At 38.8% G+C, this 20796-nt stretch overlaps 1 protein-coding gene across 1 annotated transcript; it reads right to left on the bottom strand.

Annotated features, from left to right (window-relative positions):
• Window positions 1–209: 209 nt before the first annotated feature.
• LOC122028064 lies at window positions 210–2113 on the bottom strand. Its single transcript, XM_042587086.1, has 2 exons — window positions 1822–2113; window positions 210–1738 (listed from the first exon to the last, which is right to left on the bottom strand). The coding sequence occupies exon 2, from the start codon at window positions 1603–1605 to the stop codon at window positions 427–429; it is 1179 nt and encodes a 392-aa protein (XP_042443020.1). The 5' UTR covers window positions 1606–1738; window positions 1822–2113; the 3' UTR covers window positions 210–426.
• Window positions 2114–20796: the final 18683 nt, after the last annotated feature.

The following is a 20796-nucleotide window of genomic DNA, read 5'->3' on the forward strand; positions in this document are numbered from 1 at the left end:
TGACAAATTAAACTCATCTAAGACTTGTAATAGATTACTTGATTAATAACCTGCATGATTTGGTAGCTTAGCCTATAAACACTCCGATAAATGCCTCGATAAGTTTCAAATTATATTAAGAACCAACAAAATGAGAGTCTCATCATAGTTTTAGATTGAAAACCATCTATAATTATAAGGTGACATAAAAATCCTAAAAAGTAAGCTCATTTAGAAAAAACCCTAATAGATTACTTGCTAATTTGGATTTATGTCATCATTACAACCCAAATTAAATAAAGCCAAAAATTGGGTTTACACGTTATAGAATTGTGCCTACTACGATAATTTGACAAATTAAACTCATCTAAGACTTGTGATAGATTACTTGATTACTAACCTGCATGATTTCCTCTTTTCTAAATATGCTTCAACTGCAATTTTGATTTAACATGCTTCTTTCATCTTTTTAGCTCTAGACCTAGTAATTGGACCTTCACTGATGCATAATGGGTCATCAAAAAATTCTAGAATTGGATGCTCCTTCCTTTTCATGGTCTTAGTTTGGTTGGTTGCAACTTGGTCTCCATCTTCGATTCCATCACTCATCGATTTTTCCCTAGTTGGAGCTTGCACCACTGTCATCTTTTCCTTGGCTTGCTGCTGGTTTTCGGCGTCATCTGCTTGCTGATCATCTTGTTCCAGCCGTATGATTGGCGGCTTCTGATTGGGATTCAACTCCTTCCTGCAACTTAGCTCAGCTGCATCATGCAACTCGGATTTTGATTGTTGGAATTCCTGATTCTGACATGGAATGAAGCTACTTTCAGCAACCTCAGCCCATACCCTTCCATTCTGTGACCCACCGGCTTCCTTTCCGGCCGTGGCCGTCTGACCAGCAGTGCTTGTAGGTATGGTGTTATTCTCTTTTGGTTGATATGTCCAATCTGTGGCCCACGGTCCTCTAAAACAACTGTTTGTATCATGCCCGAACATTGTGCAGTGGTCACAAAATTTCGGCTCCCATTCAAAAATAACTCTCTGATCGAAATTCCCATCTGGAAGGCGGATTGTTACATTTCGAACAAGTTCCTTTGAGGCATCAACTTCCACAAGCATCCGGGGATGAGAGATTCTCTTCTTTGTTTGAGTCTTCTTATCAATATGAAGTGGTTTCCCTACTTTGGACACAATCATACTCAGACATGTTTCATTCCAACATTCTAGAGGCAAACCAGGGAGCTTTATCCACGCCGGGACATGTTTAATCTCATGGTCATCGAATTTGAAAAATTCTGGCATGTTCTTCAGCAACAAGGGTCTTCTAAACAAGAAATATGGCCCCGCAATCAGCACACTTTTCCTATCGTTTTCATTGTTAAATTTGAAAATTAGCCATCCACTGGAGTGAACCTCATGAGAGCAAGACACATTCCAAGAATCACAAAGCATCTGAACAGCCACCGCCTTGCCTGGTAATCTAGCTGGAAAATATCCGACGAGGCAAAACCCCCAAGCATCCTCCACTTTGTCCAGGTTGTGTGCTGGGATCTCAACATAAACTCCATTCACAGACGAGCCTAACCCAGCCTTGCCGGTAGTTCTGTCATGCATTGTATCAAGCATCTACTGTGCCTCCTTGCTTAGTTACTGACCCTCCTCAACAAGTGTTACCAGACACAACATTTCCATCCACCAGCGTGCATGGGTTTCCCCTGGGTTGCTGCAGGTCGCCAAGTTGATGTCTTTCTTCTTCTCCCTGATGCAGTAATTAAACGTACTACTCAGGCCTGAAATCAGATCCAAAATTGGCAGTTGGCACCCCCTTCAGATTAAGCTTACCTCACTTCCTTGCCGCGGCGTCGCCTACCACCAGGAGCGGCAGCTCAGATTCCAGCGTCGCTCAGTCCCGGACGCTTAGTTGAAGAATCCAAGCGCCGGTCCGCTGCTTCCCACAACTTTCCAACCCGAGAGTCTCGATTCTCCAGCAAGCTCTTGTCCCTCGTAGGAGACAAAGAGACCAGCACCACAAGGAATCTCACTCAAAAGTGCTGAGTAAGGAGCCGAAACGGGAGGAAAATATAAAGGATGACGGCTAGGGTTTTCACATCATGTCTCTCTCACTAATCCTAGACATGGTATATATTTTTTTTAAAACAAAAGTTTTGATTTATTTGAGATTCGAACGTTGGGACTTCACTACTGGCGCAATAATTAAGGGGGCGTTTTTTTTTCCTAAATTATGAAAATGTCCATTCTAATATTCAACCGTATATAATTATCCAATTACCTTCCGTATTATTCATTATTATTCTCACTACTCTGTCTGACCTAAATTTTCCATCTAAAAAAAAATAAAAATGGAACACCCCGTTAATGAATGAGAAAATAAAAGAAATAAGGTCCCTTCCAAAAAAAGTTTTCATCTATGATAAATAAAGAAATATATTATTATATATTTTTTAAACTTGTCAGATATAATATATTCTGCAGGAGATTTGAACCACAATTATTTAATAAATCGTTCCCACCTTTTGCCCTTTGCACCATAATTTTGTCGTATTCTTTCTGTTATTACAAAAAATTGGGAAAACATTTTTTTGCTGTACAAAATTGATTAGCAGATATTTGATAAATGTCACATTTTCAAAGATTAATAAAAAATAGAGGACAAAAATTGAAAGGGCATCTCAATTATTAGCTGAAAGATAAGTTAAAATACTATTATAATAGCTATTTACTAACTTAATATTATTTTAGAATAAATTTAATTTAGTAAAAAATTATTTTATATAAATCATTTTTATATAAACAATTCTTTATTAAATTAGTTAAAATGTTTGAACTTGATTAAAATAGTTTTAAAATTATAATATTATAATAGCTATTAAATAGTTAGTAGCCTGTTTTAAAGTCTTTTTTATATTTGATTATTTTATTATAGAATGCTACTGTTTGACAGTTATTTGATAGTTTTAAAATATTTTTTATTAAATTTAAGAATTTTTATTAATATATATATAATAATGCTTGAATAAAACTACTTTTAATATAAAAATTGATAAATCATCCTTTTAACTTTGACAATTTTTTTAAGAAAGTGTAATTTTATGTATTTTTTAAATTTATTGTAGTAGATATGGTATATTAGTAAATACCACTCTTTAAGATGTTTTTTTTTAAATGTGCATGTGTCATAGATACGATAATTTATCAAAGGTGCATCTAAAGTAGAGTTGTAAACAAGTCAAGCCGAGTGAAGATTTGGGGTGTTCAAGCTTGTTTGATAAGATAACTGAGCCGAGCCGAGCTTAAAATGAACCAAGCTTTTGAAATGAGTGTTCAAGCTTGGCTTGGTTTATTTTTTATGAGCTTGAGCTTGTTTGAAGCTTGGCTTGAGCTTTGTTCGTTTAGATGTTATCAAGCTCTCAATTCAAGCTTGGCTTGAGCTTGGTCCGAGCTTGGTTTGAGCTTGGTTCATTTAGATGTTATCAAACTCTCAATTCAAGCTTGGCTTGAGCTTGGTTCAAGCTTGGCTTGAGCTTGTTTGAGCTTAGTTCGTTTAGATGTTATCAAGCTCTCAATTCAATCTTAGCTTGAGCTTGGTTCAAGCTTGGCTTGAGCTTGGTTTGAGCTTGGTTCGTTTAGATGTTATCAAACTCTCAATTCAAACTTGTTTGATTATTTGAAACTTTTAATTGTTTGATTGGTTATTAAGATTGATAATTTAAATTTATTTATTTATTTTATTTTATTATTTATTTAGCATATTGAAAAGAGTTTTATTAATAAATATGGTTTGTGAATATTGTTCACGAACATTGTTCACGAACGTTGTTCATGAACGTTAACGAGCTGAACATATATGTGTTCAAGCTTGTTTGTTTAGTTGAACGAGCTATTCAAGCTTGTTTGTTTAATTAATCTTATGTATAGTGAACGAACATAAACAAGCTCTTACCAAGCCGAACACCAAGCTTGTTCACGAACACTTGGTTCATTTACAGCCCTAATCTAAAGTTCGGCATTAACCAAAAGACATGCCAATTTTTTAAAATGTCCAAGACACACACTTTTTTTCTTTTCTGTTTTACCCCTCTAGCAAATTTGACATTTTTTTCTCTCTTTTCTCTTTATCTTATTTATTTCCTCTCTTTTATTCATGCAACCTCTCTTTTCATTATTTTTACATACATGTATGCATAATTACTCTGGTACTAATTTTTGAAAATCAGCCCATAGCTTAAGATCAAGCCCACGTTGGACTCGATATGAACCATATCAAGAACACATTGGGATAATTCTTCTGTTAATATTTTAACATATTTGGAGAAACTGAAATAAGTAATGGATGATACCATTGGACTCCTTGTAAATTAAAAAATCTACAAGACATGAAATGAGTTAAATTGGATTTGTTTAGGTCCATCAGTGAGTTTCGATCAAAATTCACTAATGAACCTAGACAACTCTGATTAGACATATTTTCAGGTCCTATGAATTGTTTAGGCTGCAAGGAGTCTAACGATGCTCTCCATTACTTATAAACCGCGTGTCTGACAAAAAATCAACCCAATGTAGGTCTGTTATGAACCATGTGTCTGATAAGATTCATATCAGACCCATGTTGGGCCTAATATGAACCATATTAGGCCCACTTTGAGCTAATTTTTTTAATAATATTATAACACTTCTAGAGAAGCCGAAATAAGTAATGGAGTGTATTGTTGGACTCCTAGCAACCTTAGAAATCCATAGAACCTAAAATGAGTCCAATAGACCATGTCTAATTCCAAAAGTGAGTTTCGGTCAAAATTCACAATGGACCTAGACATGTATGATTGGACTCATTTCAGGTCCTGTGAATTTCTTAGGTCACAGTAAGTCTAACATTGGCTTTTGTTGCTTATTTTGGTTTCTCCAGATGTATTAAAATATTATCAGAAGAATTAGCTATTGTGAGGTTGATATGAACTAGGCTTGATATGATTCCATATTAGGCCCGCATTAGATTGATTCTTCTAATAATATTTTAATATATTTAGAGAAGTCAAAATAAGCAATGTAGGGCACTATTTGATTCCTTATAGTCTAAGAAAACAACAGGATCTGAAATAAGTCCAATCAAACCTATCTAGATCCATTAGTAGGTTTCGGTCAAATCCCACTGATGGACCTAGATAGGTTCGATTGGACCCATTTTAAGTCCTATGAATTTCTTAGACCATAAGGAGTCCAACGGTGCTCTTAATTTCTTATTTAAGCTTCTCCAAAGATATTAAAGTATTATTGGAAGAATCAATCCAACGTGAGCCTAATATGAATATAGGTCTGATATGATGCATATCATGCCCAACATAGACATGATATGATTCCATATCAAGTTCACGTTAGACCTGATATGAATCATATCAGATCCACATTGGGTTGATACTTTGAATAATATTTTAACACCTCTAGAGAAGTCGAAATAAGTAATAGAGGACATTGTTGGACTCCTTATAATCTTAGAAATCCATAAGACCTGAAATAGGTCCAATCGGACATATCTATGTTGGTGCAGTGGGGTTGGCAAGAAGGGGTGAATTGCTTGTACAAATAGAGCTAAACTCTTCTCGATCTTTCAACTAAGATTAGTAGCACAATTAAATTAAAAGAAAATTGAACAACTAATAAAGTAAAAGAGATTAAGAAATTACTTAGTTACAACTTATGTGGTTGTTAATCCAAGGTAACAAAACACTAAAATGATCTCCTTGGTGAAGGGAGAGAAGCCTCTTACACTCGTTAAACACTCAGAAATATGCTAGAAAATGAATACAGGAGTTGTTGAATATTTCCTAGGTCCATGTCTTTTATAGCCCCTGGAAAATGTTATCTGCAGCTTGAAGGCGCCTTCAAAGAGGTCTAAGGCGTCTTCCATCGGATAGAGTTTATCCGCTAAGGATAAAACTTTATCCTCGGCTAATGGCTAACGAAGGTGCCTTCCATAGGCTGGAAGGCCCCTTCACAATGTTCATCAAAGGTGTCTTCCAAGTCATGGAAGGCATCTTCCATATGGCAGAAGGCTGATCAACTACTATAAACTAATCTCTTCTTGTGTGGATGATGTTTCGGCTACTCGAAGTTGAGCTCACCCGAATTTAACTCTGACCTTCTCCTTGAGCTGCATTCCTACCAAGCTTCTCATCCCTTGGACCGTCACACGCATCATTCTCGTCTGTCAATGTACTCTTTCGCAGCACCTCGTCCTTCGGATGCACCAAGCCCGTCGATTCCTTTCTCGTGCCATCCTTCTCACTAATTGCATCTTCCACTTGATTTCTTATGTTCCTAAGCTCTTGCACACTTAGACACAAGGATCAAATACAACATGACCTAACTTAATTTGGTTGACCATATCAAAAACTATCACAGGTACTTACAATCTTCCCCTTTTTGATGTGCATCAACCCAAGTTAAAGTTAGGGTTAAACATAAAGTAATAACATGACTATGTAAATAAGTTTCAATTAGAATTAAATAAGTTGCAATTGGAATTCATTAATTATTGTAATGCAAGCAATTTAATTAAAAAAAAAAGTAAAAATGTTCGTTACTCCCCTTAACTTATACTATAGACGTTTAAGCTGTTGGGCCCCGTGGTGTTTTGAAGTGATCAACCAAGTTGGTTAGGTCCTACTTTATGTTTGATCTCTGTGTCTGAGTGTGCAGGAGCTTAGGAGCACAGGAAGTCGAGCGGAAGACGCAGCTAGCGAGAAGGACGACATGGGAAGGGAGCCGACGGGCTCGGTGCGTCCGAAGGACGAGAGAGCTGCGGAAGAGTACTCTGGTGGGCATGAAGAGCGTGCGCGACATTCGAGGGACGTTAAGACGGGACGAAAAGCTGCTCGAGGAGAAGGCCGGGAATTGGGTTCGGTTGAGCCTTATTCCGGTTGGCCACAATCACCCAAAAGAACGGAGCTTCGGAAGCCAAAGCGAAGAAGAAAAAGAGTCAAAAGAAGCTAAAAATTACTGTAGTAGGAAGTTACTGTAGCAGGAACTTGAAGGCGCCTTAAACATGCATTGAAGGTGCCCTCAACATTGAAGGCACCTTCAACATTGAAGGCGCCTTCATTGCTTGTTGAATGCGCCTTGAGCCAGGTTAGAATTGTTAGGACCGATGTGCCCGCTAGAGGGGGGTGAATAGCGGCTCACCCAAATCGTTCGCTTCCTACGTTGTTAGCTTGCGCAGCGGAATAATACAAAAATAAACAAGCTAAACAAAATACAAGACAAGAAAGAATGCAAACCAAGCAACATGATCATTTACGTGGTTCGGAGATAAAGCTCCTACTCCACGGCGTGTCCGTAAGGTGGACGATCCCTATCCGTCGGTGGATTACTCCCCGGAAGACCTCCGGCTAGCTCAAACTCCTTGTGCGTGGAGAAACCTCACCACAAACTCACCAAGACGTCTTGGACACAAGGAAAACTCTTGAGCACTTGTAGACTACTAATTAGACCTTAACCAAGTCTAATTTCGTCAAATCAAACCAAGCTCCCAAGCTTTGGTTTTATAGCCATGGTTGAAAACCCGCCTACCGATCATAAAACATGCGATCGTGTCTCTGGAAATCACACCCCCAACGACTCGATTTCACACATTTTGTTCATTGCCGATCATAAAACATGATCGGCGCTATCGCTATAATAGCGCTGATCGCTACGGTGGCGCTATGCGGTGGCGTTACGGTGCTACGGAACCCTAATTCTAGTATTTTACTCCGAGTACAATCTCTCCTCTCGCCCGACCAACCTAGACCTAGCCTTCTAGTCTCCTCCATCATCCTTGCGTCCCTCGGATGCCTCCCCATCCTTCACGTCTTGCCTTCTGGAGCTTCCATCGGCCTTGTCATTGTTGTCGGGTCTTCCTTTGCCAAGAGGTCGCGCCTCCGGGACTTCATCCATTGCCAAGTCACACTTGGACTTACGTTGCCAAGACTACATGCTTGGACTTACACCGCCAAGACTCATCCTTGGACTTTCCTCCTTTGCCAAGATCACACTTGGACTTACGTTGCCAAGACTACATGCTTGGACTTACATCGCCAAGACTCACCATTGGACTTTCCTTGTTGTACCTGTATCCTGCACACTCACAATGCATATCAAATACAACAATAAACCTAACTTAAACCTTTGCCCAAACGTCAAAACCTAGGGTACCCAGATTGCTCCAACAATCTCCCCCTTTTTGATGTTTGGCAACCCGTTTAAGTTAGGGAAACAATATAGCAATACATATGCAAATAAATATATGTAATCTACACATGCATAAATCATGGAACCTAATCCTAGGCTCCCCCTTCACCTAAGTTCCCCCTTGAGCTAGGATTTCTTGCAAAGGTAAACTTCTCCCCTTTTGCTAATAAATGAGCAATCGCTCCCCCTTAACCTAAGCTCCTCCTTGAGCTAGGATTTCTTGCAAAGGTAAACTTCTCCCCCTTTGCTAATAAATGAGCAATCGCTCCCCCTTCACCTAAGCTCCTCCTTGAGCTAGGATTTCTTGCAAAGGTATGTAAGTTTCCCACTTAAACCTAAACTTCTCCCCCTTTGTCATACATCAAAAAGAGCTCCAACAATATCCCAATTATTGGACTCTTTGACCTCTAATGACCATAAACATCATGTATTAATCCCCCATAAGATTACATACATGTTCACCACTCTTTTGGTCATTTTCTAATGCTTGAAAAATATTTTCAGACCGTATCAGTCGACTACTACAGAGACATTCTGTGCTCGTGAACAGTGTTACCAGTCGACTGGTACACTATTCATGAAAAAATCAACCTTTTCTGGCCAACTTTAGAAATGCGCCAGAAATTCCACAGACCTCCAAAAATCCCCTTATTTTGTGGAGAGGGCTATTATATCAATATCTACTTGAGAAAAATATATATAAAAATATATCTATCACTAATCCCAAGATTGACACAAAACATAAAACTAGCTAAAAAGTTCAATTGAACCTTGACCTAAAGTCCTAGTTTTGGCTTCCTCTTGATGTATTTGCCCATACTAAACCATAATGCATCACTAGCATTAGTTTATATGGCATCTATACATCAAAAACTAATTTTCATGCACTATGAACCCAATTCATATTTCTATGCATGAAACTCAACTCAATTGTACAAACCCACTATATTAGAGACTTAAGTCCGTCTCCTAACCACTTGGCACATTTGATAACTCATCTACCATGGGTCCCAAAGGCTCTTCCTAACTTTAGGAATCTTAACCTTAGTCACCTCCCTTGGTGACTCATCCACTATGGTTAGGCCACTTCGGTGTACCTCGGGTGATACTTGGCCTACAAAACTCACCTTCTTAACCTTAGACACCTTGTCTTTGATTAATTTCTTCTTGTCCTTAATCTTGGACACCTTATCCTTGCTATAATTATATGCTACCCTAGCATATTCCTTCTTATTGGCCTTGGATGACTCTCCCTTGTCCTTGGTAACACCTTTCATACCAATGTCATGTGCTACCTTAACACTTGACCTCCTTTTGGTCTTGGAAAAGATTTTTATGTTTTCAAAGCGTAACTCCCCCTAAAAATATGGTCAAACTTCCATCATTGCACCAACAATGACTTGGGGTTCCTAAATAATTAGGAAAACCAAAACTCAAAGTTTTGAGGTTCAAAATTCAATAATGAAACTAAACCTCAACCGAAACTTCACTTTGGTTTTTCTTAACCAATCCATACTTATTTTCATCATGAAAACTCATGTAAACATTATTTAGGGTATACTTTATCAGGGAAAAATAGTTTTCTATGAAAATACTTCCTATTTTCAAAGATTGACACAAATTTGAAAACTCTTGAAAACTTCAATGTTTTCTCCTAATTTGTGTCTAACTTTTCAATGATGATTACTATCAAAAGATAGTCTTCACCAAGATTTTTCAAAAGTATTTTGAAATCATTTTCAAAACCAATATCCAACCACGTTCTTTGGGCTCAATGCACATGACTTGTACATTAGCTTTCCCAATGATTGGAATGCACATAACTATGTGTTTTGATGAACCTAAAACTCAACAAGATGCACTAGATCAACATCTTGAGTTTAGTTCACCATCTTAACATCTCACTTGTATCTAACGTGTATTAAAACACATACAAGTCACCTTATAGTTCTTTGTGAGATGTATATTTGGTCTTGCCCTAAACTAAGGGATCATGCATCTCTATCTAGGCATTGTAAAAATCATGATCATCCATCTAGGATGTCACTTGATATAATCCCTCTTGTTGGGATATTTACCATTTATAATAGATGTCATTTGTCCTTAAATAACAAGGTAATTAAAGTAATGCATGATGTTACATGGCATACATCAAAATAAGCAATTTTTAAAATGAAAAGCAAGCTATAGCTACATGATGTATGTATGACATGACATGGTATTTTTGTATTTTTCATAATAAAATATGAATGTTAAATATAAATATGATGTCATGACATATGATGGGCAAACAAAACATGACAAATTAGTATACATAAGATACCTAGATTACCTATCTAAGTGTCCTTAAACCTAGCTAACTCAAAATTTAACCCTAGATTGCCCATGATTTCTCATGAAAATGCCAAAACCCCCCAACTTGGCATTTCTTATCCTTTTTCTAAATGTGTCAATTTAAATTAAGTTCAAATCCTCAACGTTTGACACATTTTACTCTTTCAAAGAGTAAATATTTTACATTAGGACCTAGATTTCTCTTAAATCACTAAGAAGATACCAAAATCCCAACTTGGTATTTCTTATGATTCTTCAAATTGTGTCAATTTAATTCAAAGATAATTCCTTAAGATTTGGCACATGTTACTCTCTCCAAGAGTGATAATTTGGATTAAGGTTTACATTTCCCTTAATTTCGTAATAAAATGTCGAATTCCAAATCTGGCATTACTTTTGCTTCTCTCAAGTGTGTCAATTTAAATTAGATTCAACTCCTCAAACTTTGACACATTTTACTTTTCCAAAGAGTAACACTTATCATCCTTTTCATTTTCAAAGGTTAACAATCACCTTGAAAATGCTCTCAAGTGTCAACTTTCCCAAGGTTGGGTTAACTACCTTTCCAATTGGAGTTGACACTCTCTAAACCCATCTAGGGTGTAGAGAATATATTCCTAGGAACCCAATACCTATTGGTGCTCCTTGGATGCTCTAGGTACTCACTAGGGATGACTTCCCTAGATACCTTCCTAAGGACCTTTCTTGGCTTCTTAGAAGCCTTGGCCACTTCCACTAGGTCACTTCTAGGGTTAACTCCCTTTGTAACCTTATTTGTGACTTTATTAGGCCTTTTTGGAGCCTTAGTCACCTTCATTAGATCAACTTTAGGGATGACCTCCCTTGTGACCTTCTTTGTGACTTTGTTGGACTTCTTAGAAGTCTTAGTCACATTGGTCTTGCTAAAAATACTCTTAGGGATTCCTTCCCTAGTATCTTTAACTTGACCTCTAAACCTAGAATTGGTCCCATAACTATATGGAACCCTATGAAAGGAAGTCACATCCTTCTTGGCTTTAGGTTTGTATCCCAAACCTCTATAGCCATTGGATGACTCTTGTCTAGCTTTTCCTAGGTTATGCTCATTTTGACCCCTAAGAATATTTTTCATTCTTGTTAAGGTCCTTTCTAAATTATCAAGTCTTGTCCTCAAGACTTGATTTTCACCCCATAAATCCCTAGATTTTGGTTTTTCATTAAATCCTTGAGCCTTTCTATTTTTAGGCATATATCTAAAATCCTTGGTGTTATTGCCTAAGTTGTTATTTACCTTCCTAACCTTAGGTGTGACAAATCTAGCATGAGGAGGAATATATTTATCCTTAAGGTTATCATGCCTCCTATTCTCATGATAAATAACATTAAGATGATAAGAGTTGTTTCTACCATGCTTTTTATCATGTGTCAACGGAATGAATTCATTAAATGATACCTTGGTTTTTACCTTGGAAGCTCCCTTCTTCTCCCACTTCTTCAAGTACGCCAATTTCATGAGCTCTCCTTTCCTTGGGCACTTTGTGTGGTAGTGACCCCACTCACCACATGTAAAGCACCTAATGTGCTTCTTCTCCTTCTTCTTCTTCCTACAACTCACATTAGTTTTTAAATTAACTTTAGTGAGTTTAGGGTTTACCTCATTTACTTTCTTGAGTGAAGGACACCTACTCTTGTAGTGCCCTATCTTACCACACTCAAAACATTTGATGCGGTCCTTTGTGCTCTTCTTGGTAGTTGAGGTGGAGGGTTGAGCTTCCAAGATCTCCTCTTCCTCGGATTTCTCTTCTTCCTCGGATTTCTCTTCTTCCTCGGATTTCTCTTCTTCCTCTTCACTTGAAGATGTGGATGATTCCACTTCTTCCTCCCTTGAAGATGTGGATGATACCTCCTCATCTTCCTTCTCCTCCTCGAATGTTGAACTTATGTCAACATTCGATTGGTCCTTCTCTTCTTGGACCAATGAGCCCTTCTCCTTGGGCTTCTCCTCTTCTTGGATTTGTGTAGGGTTCTCATGATGGACAATGATCTTTTTCCAAAGATCACATGCACTTGTATATTCACCTACACTGAAAAGGATGTTAGAAGGTAATATATTTAACAAGATTTTTGTTACCTTCTTATCGGCCTCCGCTTGTTCCCGTTGCTCTTCGGTCCAATGCCGAGGTCGGAGGCGTTTACCCTTCTTGTCCGTAGGAGCTTCAAATGGGTCACTCAAAACAACCCATTGGTTCCAATCCATTTGGAACCATGTCTCCAACCGCTTCCTCCAATAATTGAAGTCTTCTTTGTCGTACGGAGGTGGAATTCGGATATCCCATCCGAGCGGTCCTTCGGACTCCATCTTCTTCTTCCTCTAGCTTCTTGCTCTCTTGGCGGTTAGTCCGTAGAAGAGCGCCCTCGCTCTGATACCAATTGTAATGACCGATGTACCCGCTAGAGGGGGGTGAATAGCGGCTCACCCAAATCGTTCGCTTCCTACGTTGTTAGCTTGCGCAGCGGAATAATACAAAAATAAACAAGCTAAACAAAATACAAGACAAGAAAGAATGCAAACCAAGCTACACGATCATTTACATGGTTCGGAGATAAAGCTCCTACTCCACGGAGTGTCCGTAAGGTGGACGATTCCTATCCGTCGGTGGATTACTCCCCGGAAGACCTCCGGCTAGCTCAAACTCCTTGTGGGTGGAGAAACCTCACCACAAACTCACCAAGACCTCTTGGACACAAGGAAAACTCTTGAGCACTTGTAGACTACTAATTAGACCTTAACCAAGTCTAATTTCGTCAAATCAAACCAAGCTCCCAAGCTTTGGTTTTATAGCCCGCGGGTTGAAAACCCCGCCTACCAGTCGACTGCTAAAACATGCAGTCGAATGCCCTCTGTGGAAATTCGACCGTTACACCCCAACGGCTCGATTTCACACATTCTGTTCGCTGCCAGTCGACTGCTACAGTGACGCTACAGTACTTCTACAGTGAACCCTAATTCTAGTATTTTACTCCGAGTACAATCTCTCAGCACTCGTCCCTGCCCGACCAACCTAGACCTAGCCTTCTAGTCTCCTCCATCATCCTTGCGTCCCTCGGATGCCTCCCCATCCTTCACGTCTTGCCTTCTGGAGCTTCCATCGGCCTTGTCATTGTTGTCGGGTCTTCCTTTGCCAAGAGGTCGCGCCTCCGGGACTTCATCCATTGCCAAGTCACACTTGGACTTACGTTGCCAAGACTACATGCTTGGACTTACACCGCCAAGACTCATCCTTGGACTTTCCTCCTTTGCCAAGATCACACTTGGACTTACGTTGCCAAGACTACATGCTTGGACTTACACCGCCAAGACTCACCCTTGGACTTTCCTTGTTGTACCTGTATCCTGCACACTCACAATGCATATCAAATACAACAATAAACCTAACTTAAACCTTTGCTCAAACATCAAAACCTAGGGTACCCAGATTGCTCCAACAAGAATGATCATTCGAGCACCGGATAGAATTCTATCCACTCACCGAGTTGGAGGTGCCTTGGACCTTGTTGGAGGCGCCTTGGACCCTCGGGATAGAATTTCCAGAGGCTATTTAAAGGCCCCTAGAGCTAAGAATTAAACAACAACTCAAGCAATCAATCGTGTAGTCATTCCTAGCAATAGTTCTAAGCTTTCAAAGTGTAAAAGGTTTCTCCGCCTTCAGTAAAGGAGATTCTTTTTAGTGCGCTTCTCATTGCCCTGGATTAACAACCTCCTTGGTTGTAACCAGGTTAAATTTCTGTTTCTTTTCTTCTTACTACTTTAATTACTTTACTGCTTTATTTACTATTGCACTAATTGAGTTGAAAGCACGAGGAGGATATAGTTTATTTTTGTTTTCAGCAATTCACCCCCCTTTTGCCGGCCTCCGCTGCACCTACAATTGGTATCAGAGCCTGATCGTCTCAGAAGGACTAATCGCCAACTGAAGCACTACGATCAAGACGATGGCCGGAGCGAACATCCATCCCCTGAAGTTCGACGGAGACTTCGCCACATGGAAGCGCAAAATGGAGGTATTTTTTAAAACTGAGTTTGACATTCTTTTGATAATGAAATATGGCTATGCAGTCCCGAAAGATAAGGAGGAAAACACTTGGACGAAAAAGGAACAAGCAGATTTCATCGCCAACGGGAAGGCTGAGTTCCACCTACTCAGCGTTTTGCCACCTCAGGAGCTAAATCAAATCGGAAGCTACGACTCCGCGAAAGATCTCTGGGAAAAATTCCTGGAGCTTCACGAAGGTACTTCCGAAGCAAAGCTAGCGAGGCACGACATCCTCCGGACCCAGTTGACGAACCTCCGGATGAACCAAGGGGAGAAGGTAGCGCAACTCCAAGCGAGGATCAAAGAGCTGATAACTCAACTCAACAACCTTGGAGAAGAAGTAACGAACCCGGACTCGATCCGATACGCGCTCAACGCTTTTCCGAGAACTTCCGATTGGGCCTCCTTAGTAAATGTTTACTACATCTCTAAGGACTTCGAGGTAAGTACATTAGAACAATTGTTTTCAACCTTCAAACTTCACGAATCTCGACTTGCAGAAGCTCTAGTAGAGAAGTCGAACCTCAACATTGCCCTACGAGCTGAAAAGGACGATCCTGACTCCGAAGCAACGATCGACGAAAATGAAGCTACATTAATGGTAAGACGTTTTAATAAGTTTTTTAAATCTAACAAATTTAGATCGCAGTCAAGTAAACGTCATCAAAAGAGAAGAATAGTCCGTTGTTACAATTGCAACGAAGAAGGGCACATCGAGGAGGACTGCCCAAAATTGAAGAGCAAACAGAAGGATAAGGAAAGGAGCAAAAAGCCAGCTCGACCCAAACACAACCTAAAGGTACTTCCGAAGCAAAGCTAGCGAGGCACGACATCCTCCGGACCCAGTTGATGAACCTCCGGATGAACCAAGGGGAGAAGGTAGCGCAACTCCAAGCGAGGATCAAAGAGCTGATAACTCAACTCAACAACCTTGGAGAAGAAGTAACGAACCCGGACTCGATCCGATACGCGCTCAACGCTTTTCCGAGAACTTCCGATTGGGCCTCCTTAGTAAATGTTTACTACATCTCTAAGGACTTCGAGGTAAGTACATTAGAACAATTGTTTTCAACCTTCAAACTTCACGAATCTCGACTTGCAGAAGCTCTAGTAGAGAAGTCAAACCTCAACATTGCCCTACGAGCTGAAAAGGACGATCCTGACTCCGAAGCAACGATCGACGAAAATGAAGCTACATTAATGGTAAGACGTTTTAATAAGTTTTTTAAATCTAACAAATTTAGATCGCAGTCAAGTAAACGTCATCAAAAGAGAAGAATAGTCCGTTGTTACAATTGCAACGAAGAAGGGCACATCGAGGAGGACTGCCCAAAATTGAAGAGCAAACAGAAGGATAAGGAAAGGAGCAAAAAGCCAGCTCGACCCAAACACAACCTAAAGGCCACGTGGGATGATTCGTCATCCTCCGAATCAGAAATCGAAGAATTCTCGGGACTAGCACTGATGGCCAACCATCAGCTAGAAGAAACGTCTAGCTCAGAGATGAGCATTGATGAAGGGGGAGGAACATCAGAAGAAGAAAGCAGTCGTGAAGGGGGAGCATCATCGAGTCAGGTAAGTAAGGTGCGCAATCTAACCCTGACTTAGTCTTTTAAATTTATTAAAGCACTTTCTAAAGAGTTAGATAAATTTGAAAAGGAAAATAAAAATTTGAAATTAGAAAATACAAAATTAAAAAATTAAATTAAAAAATTGAAAAATTGAAAAATGATGCATGCTTAAAGAAATTTCCGAATTCAAAGATTAGAATTTATGGAAAATTAAATTGGTACATTAGAAATCATCAGGATCAACTTAGAAAAGTACCAAGAAACTATATACCCCCTAGATTTTTGAATAACCCTGTAGGAAAGAACCTTTATTGGGTTCCAAAATCTGTGCTAAATTAATCTTTCAAAATTAAAAGCTTCAAGAAAGAAAATTAAACATTGATTTTCCTTATGCGGCTTTGACTAGAAGATGGTTGTTGCTCCAATAACCAAGAAGGCCTAGTGCCTCGCCACCAACTAGAAGCCAAATATAGAAATGAAAGGTTTAATTAAACTTTCTGAAAAAATATTTAAACTAGAATTAAATAATGCTTTGAAAGGTTATCAAACATTTTTTTAAAATTATAAAATACACAAAAAAAATTACTTTTTCTTAGAAACATTTTCTTGAAAATTCTAACTTTGAAATTTTTTCCTGAAAAATTCTAAAACTTAATTTGTTTTTTGACTTGCAAATTTTCTTTGGAAAATTCCAAAAATTCAATTTACTTAGAAATTCTTTTTAAATCCTTAGAAATTTTTTTTTGGAAAATACTAAAAATCATTTGTGTTACCCCATTTTTGTTGTGATCAAAGGGGGAGAGAAAGGTACAAGTTTATAAGTTTAGGGGGAGTTAGGAAAATTAAAATTTTACCTATTTTTTTGTAAATGTTTTACAATTTTATTTATTGCAAACGTTATGCTTAACTGGTTAGTTTAGTAATTTTTCTTTAAAATTACTTTTTATGTCTATTTTTTCCCTAACTTGAACTTGGGTTGATGCACATCAAAAAGGGGGAGATTGTTGGACCTCGTGGTGTTTTGATGTGATCAACCAAGTTGGTTAGGTCCTGCTTTTTGTTTGATCCCTGTGTCTGAGTGTTCAGGAGCTTAGGAGCACAGGAAGTCGAGCGGAAGACGCAGCTAGCGAGAAGGACGACACGGGAAGGGAGCCGACGGGCTCGGTGCGTCCGAAGGACGAGAGAGCTGCGAAAGAGTACTCCGGTGGGCGTGAATAGCGTGCGCGGCGTGAAGAGCGTGCGCGGCGTTCGAGGGACGTTAAGCCGGGACGGAAGACTGCTCGAGGAGAAGGCCGGGAATTGGGTTCGGGTGAGCCCTATTCCGGTTGGCCGCAATCACCCAAAAGAACGGAGCTTCGAAAGCCAAAGCGAAGAAGAAAAGGAGTCAAAAGAAGCTAGAAATTACTGTAGCAGAAAGTTATTGTAGCAGGAACTTGAAGGTGCCTTAAACATGCATTGAAGGCGCCTTCAACATTGAAGGTGCCTTCAACATTGAAGGCGCCTTCATTGCTTGTTGAAGGCGCCTTAAGGCAGGTCAGAATGACCGTTCGAGCACCGGATAGAATTCTATCCACTCACCGAGCTGGAGGTGCCTTGGACCTTGTTGGAGGCGCCTTGGACCCTCGGGATAGAATTTCCATAGGCTATTTAAAGGCCCCTGGAGCTAGGAATTAAACAACAACTCAAGCAATCAATCGTGTAGCCATTCCTAGCAATAGTCTAAGCTTCCAAAGTGTAAAAGGCTTCTCCGCCTTCAGTAAAGGAGATTCTTTTTAGTGTGCTTCTCATTGCCCTGAATTAACAACCTCCTTGGTTGTAACCAGGTTAAATTTTTGTTTCTTTTCTGCTTACTACTTTAATTACTTTACTGCTTTATTTACTATTGCACTAATTGAGTTGAAAGCACGAGGAGGGTATAGTTTATTTTTATTTTCAGTAATTCACCCCCCTCTTGCCGGCTTCCGCTGCACCTACATAAGCTTATGTCCTAGGGAAAGCATTTAACTCATACCTTAAAGAATTTCGGTTAGTTACATATTCTCTGAGATTCATAAGTCAGGTGATTAACTCCTTCAGCTTGGCGTGCAGTTGTACTACTGACTCTCCTTCTTTCAATCGAAGGTTGGTTAGTTGGTTCTGGAGCATATCCCATTTAGCCAGCTTGGCTTCGGACATATTTTCATGTAGCTCTAGGAACTTATCCCAAAATTCCTTTATTGATTTGTAGGCGCCGATTATGCTGACTTATTGCTATGAAATCTGCTTATTCCTTCTTGGTCCATTGGTATTCCTCTTTTTTCACATTCTTATGGGTCCTTGGGAGCTACAAAACTATATTTTATAATTAAAAGAAATTCAGAGTTTGTTTTAAAGAATACCTCCATGCGTTTCTTTTATGTCGTGAATTCTCCCTCAAACTTTAATGAGTAGATGTTTGGTCCGACCATAGTCTCGGTGCTTCAGTCGGTGATTAGTCCTTTTGAGGTCATAGAAATTGTATGACTCAAACTTGGCATATCTCTGGTACTATAGACTTAGTCATATAACCCAGAAACGCATCGCTAGATTACTCAGTTATTGTTACTCGATATGCTACTTTCTTGGAAAGAGAGTTTATTTCTAAAGAAAGTAGTGCGAGTAAAGTAAATCTTGACAAAATTATAGACGCTACAAATAGGTTGGAAGATGAACAGTTGGACGATGAGACACTACCACAAGTACAAGTGTCTCCTTCATCCGAGACTGCTCCTGAAACACGAGATCAACATAAGTCTATAAGAGTACATCGAGAGCCAAATAGATATAGTTGGCTGGTAACCCAAGATGAGAAAGTGCTACTCATCAAAGATGATGAACCGTCGACTTATGAGGAAGTAGTTGCTTCAAATGATTCTGAGAAATAACTAGAAGTCATGTAATCTGAAATGAACTCCATGTACACCAGTCAAGTTTAGGATTGGTTGATGTGCCAGTTGGGGTAAAACTCATAGGGTGCAAATGGATTTTCAAGAAAAAGATTGATATGGATGGGAACATAAGTACATATAAAGTTAGGTTTGTGGCAAAGGGTTTTAATCAACTTCAAGGAATTAACTATGATGAAACATTTTGGCTCGTTACAATGATTAAGCCCATTAGAATTTTACTAGCTGTAGCAGCTTACAAGGATTATGAGATTTGACAAATTGATGTTAAAACTACTTTCCTAAATTGAAGGTTATAGGAATAAGTATATATGGTACAACCTCCCAGTTTTATAAAATCCAAGAATGACAATAAATTATGTCAGCTCAAGAGATTCATTTATAAACTAAAGCAAGTATCTTGAAGTTAGAATCTGTGATTTGATGAAGTCATTAAATATTTTTCTTTTGTCAAGAATCCAGAAGAACCTTGTGTTTACAAGAAAGTTAATTGGAGCAAGATTATGTTTCTAGTGTTGTATGTTGATAATATACTTCTTATAGGTAATGACATCCCTAGTCTAGAATCTACCAAGACTTGGCTGGGAGAGTGTTTTTCAATGAAAGATCTCAGGGATGCAACTTATGTCTTAGGTATTAGAATATATCGAGATAGACAAAGCAGGTTACTGGGGTTGAATCAAGGTACATATATTGACAAAATGTTGAATAGATTTAGTATGAAGGACTCCACGAGAGGATATTTACTAGTGTTACATAGTGTACATCTTTCCAAGACTATGTGTCTAGAAACATAAGAGGAGAGAAGTAGAATTGACAAGATACCTTATGCTTTGGCTATAAGGTCCATAATGCATGCTATGATATACACTCGACTAGATGTTTCATATACATTAAACAAGACGAGTAGATATCAGTCAGATCCTTGAGAGGGTCATTGGACTACGGTAAAGACTATCCTCAAGTATCTTAGAAGAACAAAGAATATGTTTTTAATTTTCAAGGAGACTAGGAATTAGTCATTAGAGGATATACTGACGTAAGTTTTTAGATAGATCAGGATGTTCTAAAATCACAGCAAGGATATGTGTTTTATTTAAATGATGTAGCTATTTGCTGGAGGAGTTCCAAGCAGGAGACAGTTACAGATTCAACAGTTGAGTTTGAGTACATAGCAGTTGCAAAGGTAGCAAAGGAAGCTGTGTGGATCAAGAACTTCATAGCCGAGATTGAAGTAGTTCCTAGCATTATTGATCTAGTTGTCCTATACTGTGACAATAATGTGGCCATATCGCAGGCAAAGGAGCCAAGGTCTCACCAACGATCCAAGCATGTACTGAGGAAGTATCACCTCCTCAAAGAGATTGTTCAGAGGGATGACGTGTTGGTAAGCAGAGTAGATACAAGCAAGAATATCACAAACTCACTCACAAAGGTCTTACCTCTACAGAAACATGAGACCCAATGTGAGGAGCCTAGGATTGAGAGTCTATAGTGTTTGACAATAGTGCAAGTGAGAGATTATTAATATGTGCACTTATGCGCTAAGACACTCTTATAAATTTATGGATAATTATTTCATAAAGATAAGTATTTATCGTTAATTATTTACTTTTCTATATGTATATGATTAATAATAAAGTGTCATAGATTAATGAGTATATTAATATA

Source organism: Zingiber officinale, chromosome 10A (assembly GCF_018446385.1).
Source record: "Zingiber officinale cultivar Zhangliang chromosome 10A, Zo_v1.1, whole genome shotgun sequence".
Lineage (NCBI taxonomy): Eukaryota > Viridiplantae > Streptophyta > Magnoliopsida > Zingiberales > Zingiberaceae > Zingiber > Zingiber officinale.

Excerpts from the sequence above, each read along its gene's own strand:
- LOC122028064 (XM_042587086.1), bottom strand. The coding sequence starts at position 1,605 with ATGCTTGATACAATGCATGACAGAACTACCGGCAAGGCTGGGTTAGGC.